General features: G+C 42.5%; 1 protein-coding gene across 4 annotated transcripts in view; it reads right to left on the bottom strand.

Moving 5' to 3' along the window:
• scube2 (signal peptide, CUB domain, EGF-like 2) overlaps positions 1 to 19,149 on the bottom strand; it is a 38,376-nt gene extending 19,227 nt beyond the window's left edge. For 3 of the 4 annotated variants that reach the window (XM_052063621.1, XM_052063624.1, XM_052063625.1), the window contains exons 1-9: positions 18,832 to 19,149; positions 18,386 to 18,505; positions 16,802 to 16,927; positions 14,793 to 14,927; positions 11,955 to 12,080; positions 11,727 to 11,843; positions 7,352 to 7,441; positions 1,010 to 1,126; positions 106 to 228 (exon numbers count right to left, since the gene is read on the bottom strand). In XM_052063621.1, the coding sequence (XP_051919581.1) occupies positions 106 to 228; positions 1,010 to 1,126; positions 7,352 to 7,441; positions 11,727 to 11,843; positions 11,955 to 12,080; positions 14,793 to 14,927; positions 16,802 to 16,927; positions 18,386 to 18,505; positions 18,832 to 18,919 (1,042 nt within the window). In that variant the 5' untranslated portion in view covers positions 18,920 to 19,149. The remainder of the gene's footprint in view (positions 1 to 105; positions 229 to 1,009; positions 1,127 to 7,351; positions 7,442 to 11,726; positions 11,844 to 11,954; positions 12,081 to 14,792; positions 14,928 to 16,801; positions 16,928 to 18,385; positions 18,506 to 18,831) is intronic. The other variant, XM_052063623.1, reaches the window with a different exon arrangement.
• Positions 19,150 to 19,328: the final 179 nt, after the last annotated feature.

Here is a 19,328-nt window from a genome sequence, read left to right as displayed (position 1 = left end):
GGAAATTTATTTTAACATTCAAACACAACGCTCTCCTAGGATGATCTTTTTCAATGGAAAAGCGCAATTTTTTTTCCACACAAAGCAATGAGGTGCAGGCCATACCTTGACATGAACGTTCATCCGTCAGCAACTTGAAGCCTTTTCTGCAGTTGCACTCAAAGCTGCCGATGGTGTTCCTGCAGAAGTGATCGCAACCGCCATTTTGAAGCTCACACTCATCGATGTCTGCCGACAGAAGCAGATGGAAAGGATTTGAGCATTTATTCCACAACCTTGGTATTCAGGATATACTTAGATGCTCTTTTTCCTCACTTATGAGACTTAGCAGACTACATACTAATAGAATGAGGGTGTCTTTACAGTGGTAATGTTTTTGCCACAGCTAAAGCCATTTTTAACCTACTTGGATGTAACCTTACTAGTAAACTCCTGTGTTGTGCTGAACTACTAACCCAATGAGTAGACGTGTGCCCCACACCAGTAGCCCCCTGAACTGTACTAGTAGACCGAAATGCCAATTACTACTTTTGTCTTACATGTAATATGTAGTTGTCCCGTTAGTATGTCAAAGGTTTTCTGTGATTGTGAAATTGGTGGAGAAAAAAAGCATTGCTAGAGGCATAGTTGTTCTACGAGTGCCCTGAGCTTTTATTCAATAGCCACAAACTCCATTCAAAGGCGCACTCGTGCATTCTTTTTCCTCACAAGTCCAACAGTTCAGCACAATAGTAGAATGAATAGCTTCATTAGCAGTACTAGTAGGGCACGTATGTCAGTTAGTGCACACTTTAGCCTCACGAGTTTGATAAAGTTGCACCGCTTGTTTGCACAACCGTATAGTTGTGGAAGGCCCTGAATTGTCCTACTTGTGAAGACGATGAGCGTACTAGTACATGACCTATGCTGGATATCGAATAAATGCTCAAACGGTTTGTCATAAGATCACACATTCTCAACAAGACAACAGAGCGGCATTGGTGTGGCTGCTCCGAGCGGCAAGACGGACCTTTGCACGTTTTGGCATCCGGCTGCAGCGTGAAGCCAACGGGGCAGCTGCAGCGCACGCCTGTTGATGTGTCTTTACAAGTGCAGTCGCACCCGCCATTGTTGACTGCGCAGGTCTCTGCGAGGACGACACACAATATGCAAACGTATGTCACAGATCAAAACCCACAACTGTCACGGCATGTTCGGTGATGGACAAAATGGGTGGATCCAAGCGATTGGGGAAGGTTTCTCGATTTGTATTGTAATGTTACATTACATACATACTGTACATACATTCCTACTCCTCTAAAATGTAATTTTTGAGATGGGAACTTGTCATTTCATTTTGAGTTCTTTTCTCCGTTGCTCTTTTCTATTAAAACACGGTGGGGAGGTAGCATTTGTATGGGAAGCTTTTTGAACATTTATACCGTTTTCCATGAGCTCGACTTAAAAGGCAAATTTAAAGTCCATGTAATAGTACACCTTTTGTCATCACTTGTAAGACAATTCAAGTACACTAATAGAACCACTGTGTCTTACTAGTAAGGGCAAAAATGTACACAAGTTGCATTCTACGAGTGACATTCTAAAACTTGACTTGTTAACATCTAGTGCTTCACTCGTAGTACTAGTGGCACACAGATGTCAACTAGTGGTGAATTCTCCCCCACTAATAATAACATATAGATGTTCGACTTGTATGACAATGTTGTCCTTCTAATGAAGACAAAGAGCGCATACTCATCCCTGGACTATTTTTTGAGCATTTACCATAGCTCACTAGTAGCTATTCATAATTGAAAGCAGTGGTAGAATATCACATGCATTGCTCAAACAGCATCATGGCAAGCAAGGGCGCACTAGTAGAATGACCTTTTTCCACTTCTGCTTATCAATACGGTATGACAGTTGTGCGCAATAATTGGCCAACATTAACATGGTATGTGCCAAATTACATTTGACCAGTAAGGCAAAACTACTCATGGCAATTTTAGTGCTATGATTGGCATCCAAGAGGCTATTAGTGCTTGCCTTCCAGTGGGGTCCAGTAGTGTTATTACACAGTAAAATTGGTTGACTAATATATACAGATTGACATTTTATTTTCCTTTTCATTTACTTTTATTTAGACATTTGGGTACAACCTCACTCTCATCAGTGTAAAATGTGGCTGAGTAACATAGATTCTCTTCAAATAAAAGTTCATTTTAATTGTTTGGAGTACAGTACAATTAATCCACTACTCAGAGAAAAAGATGGAATATTTATTCTCTTCCAAGGGTAAAGTTTACTTTGTCCAGCCTGGACCCAGTATAGGCTTTTTCAGAGTATAATTTTCGTTGATTAGGATAAAATGTACACTATGAAATTTACTGTGTGGTGTGAACATCTGCACATTATTAATACTACTGGCGAAGCACAATATGTTAACTGGTACAATTGTATCATATCACTAATGTTACTGACAAATCATACAAACCGTCAACTAATCCACAGCTTTGATTCACTTGTAACATGAAGTAACATGGAAATCTGGAATGCACCAGTTGTGGAAAAAACATTACTGGTTCTACTGTCACTGAATTTTCATACTGGTGAGGATGAAGCGTATACTCCAACATGGACCTTAGTATGAATGTCAAGGATGTGGAATAAATGCTCAAACGGCTTTCGATAGCACTGTGGCTGGAGGTGAACAACACCACGACCAAAAAGGGGTAACTTGTCCTCGCAAAGAACACATTGTCCTAGTCAGGATGAGAGATCTTGGAAATAAAATTAAGCTGACCTGCATAATCAGATAAGATTCAAAGAACGATAGTATGGTTAAAAAAAAAAAATCTCCTAAAAGTTAGATATGACTGAGCAGCACTTAACAAATGCAATGTACTCCTCCACCACTCCCCCCCACCCCGCCCAAAAAAAAAAAAAAAATATATATATATATATATACATATATATACATACAGGTATATAGTGGCTGGATAGCTCAGTTGGTAAGGCATCGGTTTTGGAGACGGTGGTTCGAATCCCGCTTGGGGCAAAAAATGAGCACATAACGCCATCCAGTGTGGATCCTTGGGCAAGATCCTTGACGCTAATGCCTACCTCATACAATGATGAGAGACAATAAAATGAATGACATGCCGGCTCAGACGTCGCACGGCCAAACAAGGTCTGTGTCAGGTGCTGGGGAACCAGAGCACCTTGATGAAAAATGGGCTACTGGAACAAAGCGGAGATGGGCGAGATGCGATAACATGGCTCTGTTGGAATGCTACTACTCAAGCAACCCCAGTCAGAGGGGTTACATGCAGAGAATGTGGGCTAAATGGTTACTTCGAAACCCACAGTCACGGTTGACCAAGAAACAACTAGTAACTCAGTGTTCCAACATCCACAAACGGCAACTGCTGTCATAACTTGAGATTGATGAGGTACAACGCAGGTTCCATGGTGAAGGGCCCCAGGCTGCCAGATCAGAGGAGGAGGTCATACAAGAGATTGAGAGGCAAGCCCCAATGAATGCAGATGATGAGATTGGGAGGCCAGCCCCAATGAATGAAATGCTGAGCAAGGCAGCAACTGACCTGAAAGCTAAGATCATGGAGAGAATGAAAGCTGGGCAAGATAGAAACCGAATACAACGGCTATGTGAAGTACCAACTGAAAGTCTCATGGAAAGTGTGAATGCAGCACTGAGGGCAATCCCTACTGTAACGATCACGGAAACCAATGAGCTGATATACACTTCAGCATCAGTGATCCTTGAGATGCTTGGCTATAAGAGCAACCGTGGAAGCCATGAAACACGTTACCCACCATGGAAAAGACGGTTGGAGGCTAAGATCAAGGCGGCTCGGAAAGATGCGAGTCAATTGACGGAGGCCCAGAGAGGTGTGATGAAAAAGCCGATACCCGAGAGGTACATCCAGATGACCATACCTGAAGCACTCGAAACTGCCAAACAAAGGCTCCAAGCCTTGTCCAGCCGCCTAAAGCGGTACACGAAAGAGAATGAGGCCAGACGAATAAACAGGCTGTTCGCAACACAACCTGCGAAAGTGTACGCTCAGTGGCAGGGTCCTAACAACAGAGCTGACCCACTAAGACTGGAAACTGAAAGGTACTGGAAAGTCATATGGGAGAAGGAGGTTGCACATAACAGCAGTGCACAATGGCTGGTGACCCCGAGAGAGGAGCACAGCAACCTCCCTGAACAGAACCCAGTTACCATAACAGTGGCAGACATACAAGAAAGAGTATCAGATATGAAGAACTGGACAGCACCAGGCCCGGATATGGTCCACACCTACTGCATAAAGAAACTCACAGCACTCCATGAGCGCCTAGCAGCACAAATGAACTAGCTGCTGAGGGATGGGACTCACCCAGGATGGCTAACCGAAGGGCGAATGATCCTAATCATGAAGGATCCCTCAAAGGGTGCAGTCCCATTCAACTATCGGCCAATAACCTGTCTCTCCTCAACATGGAAGCTCATGTCAGGCATCATTGCGGCTAAGATAAGTGGACACATGGATCAATACATGAGCGAAGCACAGAAGGGCATTGGTAGAGATACCAGAGGAGCCAAACATCAGCTCCTGGTTGACAGAACAGTCGCACAAGACTGCAGGTCCCGACGTACCAACCTGTGCACAGCCTGGATTGATTACAAGAAAGCCTATGACTCGATGCCACATACATGGATCACTGAATGCTTGGAGTTGTATAAGGTGAACAGGACCCTAAGAACCTTCGTTGCGAACTCGATGAGGATGTGGAAAACCACACTTGAAGCCAATGGCAAGCCACTTACCCAAGTGTCCATCAAATGTGGCATATACCAAGGTGATGCACTCTCCCCACTGCTGTTCTGCATAGGACTGAACCCCCTAAGCCAAGTAATCACCGAGACAGGCTATGGATACCGCCTCAGAAATTGAGCTCCTCCTCAGTCACCTCCTCTACATGGATCCAAACATTCAAGCTCTATGAATACATCAAGGAGAAGGCTCCAACGGATGACGTACTCAGAGAATGTCTCAGACAATGGGGAACAGAAGATGAGGCGCTGGAAGAGGGACCATCATGGGAGGACAAGCCCCTACACGGGATGTACCACCGGACCATAACTGAAGTGGCTGATCTCAAGAAGTCCTATCAGTGGCTAGAGAGGGCTGGCCTGAAGGACAGCACAGAGGCACTCATCCTGGCTGCTCAGGAGCAGGCCTTGAGCACCAGAGCCATCAAGGCCCAGATATACCACACCAGACAAGACCCAAGGTGTAGGTTGTGCAAAGAGGGACCTGAGACGATCCAACACATAACTGCAGGGTGTAAGATGCGGGCAGGGAAAGCCTACATGGAACGCCATAACCAGGTGGCTGGCATAGTCTACCGAAACATCTGTGCGGAGTATAGACTGGAAACCCCAAGGTCAAAATTGGAAATACCTCCAAAGGTGGTGGAGAATAACAGAGCAAAGATCCTGTGGGACTTCCAGATCCAGACTGACAAGATGGTAATGGCAAACCAACCAGATATCGTGATCATAGATCCCAAGTGATGGAAACATCAGAAAGAAAGAACACGAGAAACTCGAGAAATACCAAGGGCTCAGAGAGGAGCTAGAGAGAGACTGGAAGGTAAAGGTGACAGTCCTGCCTGTGGTGGTCGCAGCACTCGGGGCAGTGACCCCCAAACTAGATGAGTGGTTGCCACAGATCCCGGGAACAACATCGGACATCTCAGTCCAGAAATGTGCACTGCTGGGAACAGCAAGGATACTGCGCAGAACACTCAGGCTTCCTGGCCTCTGGTAGAGGACCCGAGCTGAATGAGGGACGGACACCACCCGAGGGGGGGTGGGACGAGGAATTTTAGATACACACGACACACTGTTTGAATATTTATTCATTGAGTCTGTGCGTACCACTCGAGGGAGTCGCGTTACCACTACTGCATTTGGAAATTATGGGTCGGCTGTGTTAATATTTCAAGAGTTATGCAGATAAATCAAGGATGCATTTTAATAAACAGTGGAACCTCCGTTTCCATGTGCCCTGGTTTTCGAACGATTCAGTTTTTCCTCAGCCACTCATTTCCGCGAATTGATGCGCATTCACCTGAAGCGTTTCGTGAATTGCATATTTTGATGTAATTCAACAGATGGCAAGACATGTCGCCCAAAAAGTCAAAGCAATAAATCTCAGGCGAAATCATATTTTCTAAATAAAAGCGCAGCGTGCAATAAAAAGGTTTCACTACACCTTCTTGGGCCACATGATGTCTTATTTCACAGTTACACGTGAACAACCTCAAAATAGTTTGAGTGTGACTGCTAAATAAGCCACAATCGGGCTCAATTAAATGTAGTGAGAATATGATGTGCTATTTCGTTGAAGTCCTGATATTTGGCAGTCCGTCACACCACTGTTGCCCCAGGTTGTCTGAGTGTTGCCAAGCAAACCGGTATTTAACCGGTTAAAAAAAAAAGTTGATATTTTTGGGTGTCTGGAACGAATGAATTGGTTTCACATTATTTCCTATTGAAAATATTTCTTTGGATTTTTGTACCATTCAATTTTACTCTGACTTTCTAGAATGGATTGATCAGGAAAATGGAGGTTCTACTGAACAATATAACGGATCCCACTGTTTCCAAATATACAAGCACAGGTCTCACACTTAATGCCCAGACCCGGTCAGTCACGTCATTTCCTGTGGCCCGCTAAAGCAAATCATACGTGTCAACTGCACAATTTGAGCTGAACCAAAATTGAAAAGTGTCTCCACTTTTGCTAAATTTTCTTTGATTTATGTATACAATCATTGTGTATATGTAATAATTCACGTATTAATATATATGGTTTCAGTCAAGAGAGAAACCATAACTACAATGTGGCCTGCAAAACCACCGACTACTAATTAAACGATTATTGGACAACAACCTCCCAATAGGAGCGAATCTAATTAGGTGTTGCCATTGTTTGATTTCGTGTTGCTTATGAACTTGAAAGACCTTTTAAGGCATTACACATTTAGCAACGTTTTATGACTAACATGTAAGGAGTGACCTGAAAATCTGTCAAATCCAAAGTGTCGAGACAAGGCTTTCACACTCGGACCTTCCCAAATGGAAGGAAAATGTGAAATATACCACACTGTCACAAGTGCATATTTTTCAGGGGAGAAGCAGTGGGCGAGACGGTGAGTGTGCAGTCATTTCACAGTTTGCTCAAAAGGCTGAGGAATGCTCCGGTTTACTAGACATTTCGCCTCCTCATCGCCCAGCGCTTCCTGGCAGCTTCGCATGCCATCACACAAGCCAAGGGACTGACTGCTATATTACCCATCAGAAGCCTCCGCTTGACCCGTTTGTCCACCTCGGCGAAGGACGTGGCGTTGTGGTCCGACGACTCGGTGGTGGCCTCGTCTCGCTCTGCGACACAAAGCTTAGAGCTTAGGGCACACACTCACTATTCACATAGAACTGCTTGGGCAGTACAAAGCAACTAGTAGCCATTCCACTCACACCGCAAACATGGACTGAGGATAGAAAAAGCCGACACACCCTTGTTCAAATGCCAGGTTTGTGTGATGCCCAAAAAATTACGACTGCGATAAGCCTTTTTAAAACTTTTTTTCCCAATATTAATGTGACCAGCAACCTTTATGAACCAATTGAGAAGGTTGTTTTCATTTTTTTGAGAGGGGAAATACAAATAAACAACTGAAAATGTGGTTGGAATAGCAGGTAATTCAAATGCAAGCATTTAAACTCATGCTTGATGGGACTTACTACTCACCTGCAACCATATAAGGCGCCACTGATTAACCCCAATCAATTTCAGACATTCCAGTGAGCTTTTCTTGACATGTCAAACAGAAAGTGTGACTGACTGCTATTTCAAAATAAAATATCTCACATTGTCTGATGAAACTTGAAAAAAAACTAAAAGTTTTGGACAATTCCAAAAGGTGTTTTTTTTTTTTTTTGCAAAACAAAAATAAGACTGTTCGATCGCCTGAAAAAGACCATACTTACGAGAGAAGCATGGTGTTGGCAGCATCCTGCTTTGGAGGAAGAGGGAATTATGGACAGACTAAACCCTCCCACTTCTGCTAGAATGCAAAATGTCAGGAAAAACCAACTAGAATATCTGATATTGATTTTGGGGTTTATCAGAGGTACTTAAAATGGTGGTAGGTGACTGTGGACTCCCATTTAAATTGAGTTTGCATGTGATTCATTAATTCTGAACACAGCTATGTCCCAACTATAAAATCATGTGCAGACTTTTAGTCATTTTGTTCGCTTGTTCTTTTCAATTGAACATGTATCTTGGTCTCATTTTAAAAATAACAACCATCTGGTGTTCGAACAGGAGTGTGTAGACTTTTTCTATCCGCTGCATACTGGGAAGTCTTAGCGTCAAAGAGTAAAAATATCTCTCTCTTTTTCTGTCTGCTCACAAAGAGGGTAATCATGACGAACAACTGGATTGCTGTCAAGACACCAACCCAAAAAGAATGGTTGCCTTTAGACTGATCATTAATGTGACTATTATACAGATTTGTTTTTTTGTTGACTTATGGAAGTTATTTTTGTCTTTGTTCCATGACAGTGTTTTTTTCTTTTTGATATATTATTTTCAATGATTGAGTTTTTATTTTCCTCTTGAAAGAATGTTACTTGCTTGCAGCTATAGGATGAATGTAAGGTACATCGAGAAAATAGTAAAATCGAGAAGGCTATTTTGAGGGGTGCATTAGGTCGGGCTTTTGTTTCAGGTTGGAGCCACTCAAGACAAAAGTAGGCTTACTCCATCGTATCCTGACTTGAGTCGCGTGTTAGCTGGAGCCTATCCCAGCTGACTTCAGACGAAAGTCGGGGTACACCATGGACTGGTTGCCCGCCAATTAGAGTGGGCTAACTCCATTTTGTCATTTCGCAAGAGAGAAACTCAAAGCTTGAATGTTACAAAAGCAAAATAATCTTCCAATTCACTTTTAAAAAGGACAAATTCTGAGTTAGCCCATTGTAGTTCTCTGTGGCTCACTGGTGGTATGCTTTATGGAAGTAGTAATGTGTTGTGTACGTTACATTTTTCTGTCTGTATGTTGTGAGTCAACAGCTGGAAAAAAAAAATTATGAATCCAAAATAACACTGATGTCAGTGGTCGTCTCGCAACATGTTTACACGATTTTTGGCTGTGTGTGTGTGAGTGTGTGTGTGTAGGAGACCCAATTTGGAAAGAAGCCTGCGCAGATATACGCTTGGACCTCACACACACACACACACACACACACACACACACACACACACATACACACACACATACACACACACACACAAACATAACAGCCGCCACGGTGGAGCAAAGATATCACCTGATATCTGCAGCCTGATCCCTATCCTTCATGGTCCACTCAGAGAGCTTTCCCCCGCTACCGTGTTTTCATTCATTCATCAAAATAATCTCTGCTTGACTAAAGAAACAAAGTTTGCAACTAAGCTGGCCCCTGGCCTGTGCTCTCATCGACTTGCGGTGGACTTTTCGTTCTATTTTGACAGGAAATATGACAAAAAACACTGAAAAACTATTTTAACAAGCAGTTTTGCACTGTTCCTTCTCCCCTGTGTAGGTCTGAGGTTGGAAAAGATCCTTAGCCCCACTCACAATATCTGTTTTTATAGCTGCACCATTCCACCAAATGGAAATATTCTGGGTGCCTTTTGGACGGCTTCATACACATTCACCCAACATGAATCTTGACATATTTGGTATCTTTGGAAAGTACTGGATGTGATCTCCAATGAAACTCTGCACATTTGCGTCTGCATAGTCTGCATAGTCTGCACAGCATGAATTCACACTTGAGTGACCTCCGGGGAGGTCTGCATGCTTTTTACAGCTTGAACCCCGACTTTAATGGAATATTAATCTTGGGGGAGTTGTGAGGCAATTAAAGCTTTGATGGTTTGCCAGCTCTTTGTCAGGTTTAAACAAGGGTCGCGGACATGCCGGAGTCTATCTTAGCTATCTTCGGGCAGTAGGCGGTGTGCACCCTGAACCGGTTGCCAACCAATTGCAGGCCACACAGAGACGAACAAGCATCCGTTCTCACACTCACACCTAGAGACAATTTAGAGTGTTCCATTGACCTCCCATGCATGTTTATGGAATGCGGGAGGAAACCGCCGTACCTGGAGAAAACCCAAGCAGGCACGGGGAGAACATACGATCTCTAAACAGGAAGGCCGGGGCACCTCTGCACTGTGAAGCTGACATATTAACCAGGCATCCACCGTGCCGCCCTTGTCAGGTTAATTCACTGAAATACTTGGAAATTAGAAGCTTTAACCACAAAATTATGACGTTTTAAGTTAAATTTGAATTCAAAACAACTGGCCAGCCTTTTTACCTGTGTCAAAGTACAGTTTTTAAGCAGCTCTTGTATTGGACAGCGATACTGTATAATGGGCAAGCTGTCATATTGTTGGAGCCGGCTTAGAATGTCCTTGAGAACATAATTCTAACTGCATACATGAGGTTGTGAGGAGAATAGTAAACATTAGAATCAATAAAGACTAAACTGTGGAAAGCCATTTGAGCATTTATTTGCTATTCTTGATATCCCACTTGCGGTCCATGTCAACGTAGACTCTTTGTCCTCACATGTAAGGAAATTCAGCACACGTATTGAACGAATAGCGCTCATTTTAAGCGATTGCGTCTTACTAGTCAAACTTTTTTCCCTCTTCTGAAGCTTTACAGTAAACTTCAACCTAGGACTGACAAACAGTTTAAAGCAAGCATGCATTGCCTTTTATTTGGAGAACTGTGTGAGAGCGAGTCTTCTTTGTGGGTCTTCAGTGATTTCATACAATCGTCTCCAAGGAACAGGTGCAAAGAAAATCTGAAAGTGTGTTTTGATAAGTTTACGTGAGTTTTAATGTGCGTTGAAAAGTGTGTGAGGGATACAACTATTGGATCGTTTTATATTGGAGATTTTTAGTCGACTAGAGATGTGTCATGAAGTGTACGGGGAATGCTATCAAAGTTACTCTGTTCAGTTATTCAAGCTACTGTAGTATAATTTCACATAAAACACGTAATTATAATTTGATCGAGGCACAGGCGGACAGATTCTGAGCTCCGTTGACATGTGCGGTGGATCGCACCCAACAACAAACCCAGTGAATCACTGTATTATGCATATTTTCTAAATCATTCCACCGGGTGGCACAGCTATGGGGGAAGCGCATCAGTGACAGGGGAGGTCTCCAAGTTCTCCCTCCATGGGACGGATGTGCTTCCATCATGGCCCGACTTTCATGAGACAAATAACATTTAAGAGAATGAAAGATGCTGCTTTGATTGTTTTGATTGGTCATGACTGGTCCCACCGTAGCGCAGCACCCCCAATGTGCTCGTCTGCGAAATTACTAGCGGGTTTAACCCGTCTTCGTACAGAGATATGATGTGCATTACACTGAATTTACACCGGTTGCGAAAGTAGATACTATGGTGTTCAAAACAAAGGTTCCATTGTTTGTTTTTACATGTCATGATGCATTATTATGAGTATTATATAGATAGACAGATAAAAAGAGTTTAACATGGGACTGTCCTGCCATTTGTGTGTGTGTGTGTGTGTGTGCGTGTGTGTGCACCTGATATACTGTACACAAACATGAATAGAAGGCAAAAAGACTTACCAACACACGACCTCCTGTCAGGCTGCAGGGTGTACCTGACATGACACTTGCATATCGGGCCATTATCTGTGTCCTCACAGGTGTGCTGGCAGCCTCCGTTGCCATGGTTACAGGTCACTACGGGGGTCAACAATAGCCAACTATGAGCCGCACAGTCAGCAAATAAGCCCTCAAATGTGTGTGCATCTGTGGATTTGTGGTACTGTATAGAGAAAGATTCACACGTACATATGCAGCCTCTCTGGTTGTGCGCCAGCTCGAACCCCGGGCGACACTCGCAGGCCACGCCTCCCTTGGGCGACTCTTTGCAGATGTGGGCGCAGCCATGCTCCTTATTCATACAGTTGAGGCCCTCTGGGATGCACAGAGGAACACAATGAGGCTCTCTAGACTCCTACAGTGAGTGAGCAGCTCTACATAAAAAGCGCTCATATTAAGAGATTAGCCCAGGGCTGATTGTTCTCATGCTTTGGAATGATACAAAAACATTAACTGGCATGTGATTTTTAGCTAAAGAAATTTAGTGGTACCTTGAAATACGAATATAATTCATTCTCTGACCGCATCCAAAACTAAAAGCATATTTTATCTCAAATCACCTTTTCCCAATGAAATGCATGGAAATTACATTAATCCGTTCCAGTTTTACCCAAAAGTACAGATTTTTTTTTGTAATTGTGTATTATAAGGAAAAATAACACTGTATAATATTGTACTGTATATAGACACACAGTAACGGCATTAAACAAAATTAAAATGAATTCAACTGTTGCATAATTTGGCCACCTGGGGGCAGTATAAGACTGGCACAGAGGTTAATGCTCATAGCCATTACTTGAGCCGCTTATCGCTACAAGGATCGGGGCATTCTGGAGTCTACCCCAGCTGTGTTCGGGCAGTAGACGGGGTACACCCTGAACTGGTTGCCAGCCAAACGCAGGCCACACATTGAAAAACAACAACAAGGGACAATTCAGAATGTTCTATTAACCTCCCATGGATGTTTTTTTTTTAGAATGTGGAAGGAAACCGGAGTAGCCAGAGAAAAGAAAACCCACGCAGGCACAAGGAGAACATGCAAACTCCACACCGGAAGGCCAGACCTCTGGACTGTGAGGCGAATGTGCGAACCAGTTGCTCACTATTCATTGAAGCGTTAATATGAATCCCATTTGAGGGCTCAGCAACCCATGCCTCTTTGCAGCAGCATGCCTCTTTAGCGCGTCATGTCCTGCAGCAGGATTCAGAATACAGCTTTATTGAGATGTTTCAACTTCATTCTCAGGTCACCCGTATTCCACGCAGAGGATAAAGAATATATGACTTTAAGCACTGTTAGATATTGTCTGTCAACATATTGCCGTTGTTTATGTGTGTTTTAAACACATGAAATGTAATTCACTTTGTTTAATTAGACGGTAAACTTCAACTCGTGATGACTTTGCCAAACTGTTACTTAGTGTAAAGTGCATTGAGTTGCGTTGACTCACGCAGTCAAATGGCTCTTGTGTGCGCTACTGAGCTCCCTTGATGCTTTCAGTTGGAAAATGAGATATGGAGTATTTGTAAAGATGGGTCACAGCTGAGTGGCCGGGTCTTCACGAATTAAAAGGCCAATCAGAACCTGATGGAGTGGAGAGCACAAAAGCACTCCAGTGTGATGTGTGACACAGAGCACACAGGGGCAAGTGTTGTACTTATTAACTTGTTTTGTTCTCGGGATGCAGACATCCTTTTTCCCACAGCGTGTTGCTGCCGCAGATGAAAAGCAAAGGTGATGCAAGCTTCATTGTGCCCTCCAAGTCTTGAATTTGTATGAGAATTTGTCACTCACAAGGAAACACAAGCATCATCAAATCACACTTCAAAGTTTTTTTAATGTTGAGAGATTCACATATGTATGAAAAGTTATTTGATCGTCGTTGATAGCTAGCAGCCAGTTATATTGCAGCAGGGCGTGTCCTAGTACTCAAGTGAGATTCATAAAGTTACATTGAGACGCCTCACCTCCTCACTTATCTAATCAGTCCTTTACAAATATTAGTTGTTCTATGCAGAGGATGAAGAATGTGTGACTTATTCTCTATATGTGTACATGTGTGTGTTTCACCCATTCTTTATTCAGATTTTTTTTCAACTACCAAAGCCGCTTTTGGTCTTCAAGTACGAACCAATAGCTAGCTATAATTGATATTGAATATTGTGTATGCTCATAAGGCTTTGACATCCTTGATACTCACCTTAAGGCTATGTACTCGTATTCCATAGTAAGACAATTCAGCACTCTAGGTGAACGAGTAATGTTAAGTAAGACACAGACACTCTACTGGTGTGCTGAATTGTTCTTTTCCAAGTGAGGACTACTATTTATATTAGTACGTGCACCCTAAAATGGATATAAAGGATATCAAATAAATGCTCAAATGGCTTTCCAAACATGCCGACTAGTCGGGCCTTGTAATGTCGCACTGTAGTTTACTAGTCACGTTTGCAACTAGTAGGCCAAATGTGGCATGAGCAGAGGAAAAAATATTATTAGTACGACACGGTGATCTAATCCCTGAAATAACAGACTATGCTTCATAGGAAGCAGGACTACACTCATGGATGTTTTTGAGGCCGATTCCGATATTTGGCAAAATAAAATTCCACGATGCGATTAATTGACTGTTTAATTAAAAATATAAAAATTAATAACTTTATTTTTGGTCCATTATCACTTACAACAGTAAAAATATGAATTACAGGCACAAAAGGTTTTGCCGTCTTTTAGTGGTTATCTTAACAGGGGAAAAAAAATCAGCAAAAATCAGCCAATTTTGGGAGGGAATGAATTTAGTGAAGTGTCTGAATGTCATTATCTTAGTCTTAGACTGTAATTTGTTAATGTGCAAAAGACGACAACAACAAGCCGATTTTTGTTCACTTTTTGCCTTTAAGATCTCTAATATAGATTTCTTCACTGAGCTGATTGTTTGGGGCCCAAATATGAAGGATATGCAATAAATATTGAATCGGCTTTCCATCCTTGTGTACATGCATGTTGTGGGTGTGCTACGCACTCACCAACAGAGCGGTGGATACACGTGTGCTGGTTGTCGCTGAGGAAGAAGCCATCCTTGCAGCGGCACTCGTAGCTGCCCATAGTGTTGACACAAGTGTGCTGGCAGCCGCCGTTGTTGAATTGGCATTCGTCCACATCTGAAATTCAAAGTCGGAGGTATTCATGGAGGTGTTTACGACCGGTGGTGTCCAAACCATGACCCGCGCAGGAGGGAATTTGCGGCCCGTCATCAGTTTTTTGGCAGACGGCGGTATATAAGTACTAAAATGAAAAATTGAGACTGTCCAATATATACAGTGTGTATATTAAAAAAAGTCTACATACCTCTGGTAAAATGCCAGGTTTTTGTGGTAAACAAAATCAGAACAATTTAAAATACATTTCAAAAGTCAAATGAGAATGTTTTGTGAAAGACCCTGAAAGGTGAGTTGATGGATTTGTTTCTTTAATACATTATACATGTTTGAAGCTACGTCCTAAAAACGTGCAAAGACTGAGAACTATGTAGTAAGCGTAGTCTATGTAGTGGCTAAAACGGCTCCATGTAACACACTTTGGATGAGTTGCCCCTACTTTGTTACATAAGAAACTGAGTGCCTTAGATTGCGTCAACCTTCATCCACCAAAATTGCGACATGCCGAGTAGCTAGCTAGCTATGCCAACACCATAGAAATTTCCTTCCGCAGGTGTGGCCCCTTTAGAGCACTTCATTGTTGGCCGTGAGTGTGTGCACATCACTGTGAGAAAGACAGAAGCACAAGGAGGGGGAATTTGACAGCCATGGCAGCTTTAGAGCGCCTTGAGGCACTCGAGCCTGTAAGCGGATAAATGTTCATCGCTCAAGCATGTAGGGATGAGCAAAAAGACAGATTTGTTGCATTTTATTGACAGTTGACATTTGAATTGGGCATAGTTTCAATGTATTTGGCTGACTTGCCCACAGCATTTGCAACGGGACAAAACAGACGTTAAACTTAATTTTGTTTTAACCATTACAATTGGAGTGGTCTGAAAATAATCTCAGAGTTGCTCAGGGCTCAGGTAATGACCGATCGTGGCTCAGCTTCAAAAAAACAGTTGAATCACAATTGATCATTACCTGAGCCCTGAGCAACCGTGTGGTCATTTTCAGCCGACAGTAAGTGGCAAAATGGCCGCTGCCTGAGATAGATAAAAATGGGAGGATTTTGCTGCTTAACTCATATTCCATACTTGCAACATGAATCAGAATGCCGTGTTTAGATTAGTCGGGCTGCTTAGAACATATTCCTTCAAAGAAAATGTTTGGGTTGACTGCCCCTTTAGCAACACTCTCTCTGTGGCGTGGCACATTTCCAAAATATTCTACATGGACTTTAATCTTTTGCAGAAGGGAAGTAAAAATAAATCACAGACATGAAGTGGTTGCAAAAGTGTTCACACCTTCTTATAACAGGTGATATGACTTCGATCAAAATCAATCATCACATTCAAATGTATGTTAAATGTGAGTCAGCACAAAGTGCCTCTGATTAACCCCCAAATAAAGTTCAGATGTTCTAGAAGGCTTTTCCTGGCATTAGGCGGGGGGGAGTTTTGAATTTTTGCATTTTGTTTTGTACAATGGTGGATTGCTAAATAAATTACAACTGAAACATGTCAAAGTGGACCTTGCATTGTTTGATATTTTTTTTTCTCTAAATGCAGCATTTAGTCGAAAAAGTTTGGACACTCCCTGGTTGAGACTCGTTGGTTCAGCTCAATCAGCAAATGCAAATCCATCACATCATTGTTTTGTTGCTTGTCCCAAACATATGGTAAATACAGCTTTTTCATATCATTTCAGACATAAATATTTATCTGACTTATGAGCGCGCATGAACAACACCAAAAGTATTTGTCTTAGGTTACATTTTCACTCTGCGTGAGTTTCAAAGTAAGAAAAGAACTCCAGAGTCAGTGTGAGAAAGTTTGCAATGAGCCAACACAAATGCGATGTGTGCCATCAAAATCGCCCCCAGCTGATCTTACCTAAACAGTTGTGACCATCATGAGCCAAATTGAAGCCGTCATAACAAGTGCAGCGATAATTTCCTGGTATATTGTTGCATTCGTGTACACAGCCACCATTGTACTCCAAGTCGCATTCATCAATGTCTAGGGAGTAAGCAGCACATAAATCATTGAGCTTAAGCAACAGGAGTACAGTACGGCTCATTTGCCAGAGGGTTAGAATGGGCTAATGATGCTATGCTAGGAGGGGGCCATCAAGGACATAATATAATTCTTCTCACACACTACTGAAACGCTCTTGTGTGCGCAACTGAAATTCTCACATGCAATATTCAAACACTCACATCCACACTGCTGAAAGACTTTCACGCCCACTACTGAAATATTCTGTGGCACACAAAATGAATCATTCTCATTCACACTACTGATGCTCTCATACACACGACTAAAATGCTCTCATTCAAACTACTGCAGGACTTCTATGCACACACTACTGAAATGCTCTTATTTATAGTGAAACAATATCATACACTACCGAAACGTTCACACACTATATTGAATGTGCTCATCCAGACAACTGAAATGATCACACACTACTTAAATGACCTCATACACAGTCCTGAAACGAGCTCACGCACGCCACGGAAATGCTTTCACACCAGCACTGACATATTTTTTTGCTCTCTCTCACTCTCTCTCTCTCACACACACACAGACACACACACACAGGCTCCCATAGACTACTGAAACACTCTCACATAGGCAAATGAAACACACGATATATTAAAACTCACACATCCACAAAATTGTCACACTCTCACACCCACTTATCAAATGCTCTCTTAAACTAAATGAAACTTCTCATTCACTATGAATGCTCTCATGCACACAATGGAAATGCTTTCTTTCATATTGTTAAATGCTCCCATACACAGTGCTGAACTGCTCTCATGCAGACAATTGAAATGATCTCATTCACACTACTGAAATAATCTCAAACACTCTACTGAAACGGGCTCATGTGCACTAATGAAATGCTTTCACACATACCACTGACATTTGTCTGCTCACACTCACAATGGAATTGAGTCACTCCAACATTTTTTAATGTTTAATGTTGTTTTTAATGTAATGTGCACTATTGAAATGCTCTCACATGTCGGTCAAATTACTGACATGGTCTCATATACACTACTGAAATGCTGACATATATATATATGTTGAGTGTGCTTTGTACATACAGTATATATATATATATATATATATATATATATATACTGCTGAAATGTTCGTATACATGTATACATATACTCTCACACCCACGACTGACATCATTGCTCATGTACGACAACACTCTCGCACATTACTGTAAAACACTCAAGCACTTTACTGAAACTGAAATTCTCTCATGCACACAAACAAAACACTTTTACATAAACACTCTCAAGCGCTATTAAAACACTGTCACACACAACTGAACCACTCTGAACACTCATATACACATTACTACCGTTGCTCGGTGGCGCGTATCAGAGCGTTTGAGTAGTATATTTGAGGGGTAATCCTGATTGACGACCCCTTGATATATTGTGCACACATTACCTTCACAGTGTTGGCCGTCTCCTTTAAAACCTGTTTTGCATGTGCACTTGTATGAGTCCTGGGTCGTCTGACAAATAGCATCTATGTGACAGCCATCGCTGCCCTCTGCACATGGGTCTGCTTGGAAAACCACACAGCACAGTCAACATGGGTTTGAACGAGCATTGCCAACCGCTGGACGCAAACACGAAAAAAAGTATTGCGAAAGTAATCAAGTAAAAAATGTACACGCATTGGAGATAACGAGAGATATAGTTTAGCTTCACAATCATAAAGTAAACGTGTAAATTAGAAGAAAGAAGCGTGCACTCTTGAAAGCGTGCGTAAAGAAGTCGTCTCAAACACAGGCACATACACACGCACGCATTTACACGCGCGCGCGTACACGCATATATCTATATATGCACAAGCGCACGCACGCAGATACACGCACGCCATAGTCCCACCTCGAATCTCTGGAAGCGCAGCACTTTGGCGACTATTTAACAAGAGCAAAAACAAACAAAAGTCCCTTGTAGCCCAAATAGCTCCCATGGTGATACGATCCAAGTTTAGAGGTCTGCTCAAAAGGACGCGTACGCACTGGAGTCGTGACCAAGCGTCCGCCTCATTTTCATTCTAGCCTGTCAATCTGCCTCACAAGGGCCTTTTGAAAAGAGAAAGGAGTGAGTAATAGTGAATGTGTGGGTCTGCCTCTGTGCGCGCGTGTGTATATGTGTGTGCGTGTGTGTGTGTATGCCCGAGGGGGCGAGAATGAGGGCGTGCGCGTGTGCGCGTACGCGGGAGACGAAAAGGGAGAGAGGGAAAGGCTTTTGAAGCGGGGCAGCATCAAGGTAAAGCTGTAATGATCAAATCACCGGAAGCAGTGTTACACAAAATAAAAGTATATATGTCCGTTCAGCAAACATTCTTATCATTATGAAGTAATCCATCTACTGTTCGG

The sequence above is a fragment of the Hippocampus zosterae genome, chromosome 4 (assembly GCF_025434085.1).
Source record: "Hippocampus zosterae strain Florida chromosome 4, ASM2543408v3, whole genome shotgun sequence".
NCBI lineage: Eukaryota > Metazoa > Chordata > Actinopteri > Syngnathiformes > Syngnathidae > Hippocampus > Hippocampus zosterae.
The sequence above is the reverse complement of the archived record's forward strand: the minus strand, read 5'-3'. Positions and strand labels throughout refer to the sequence as shown.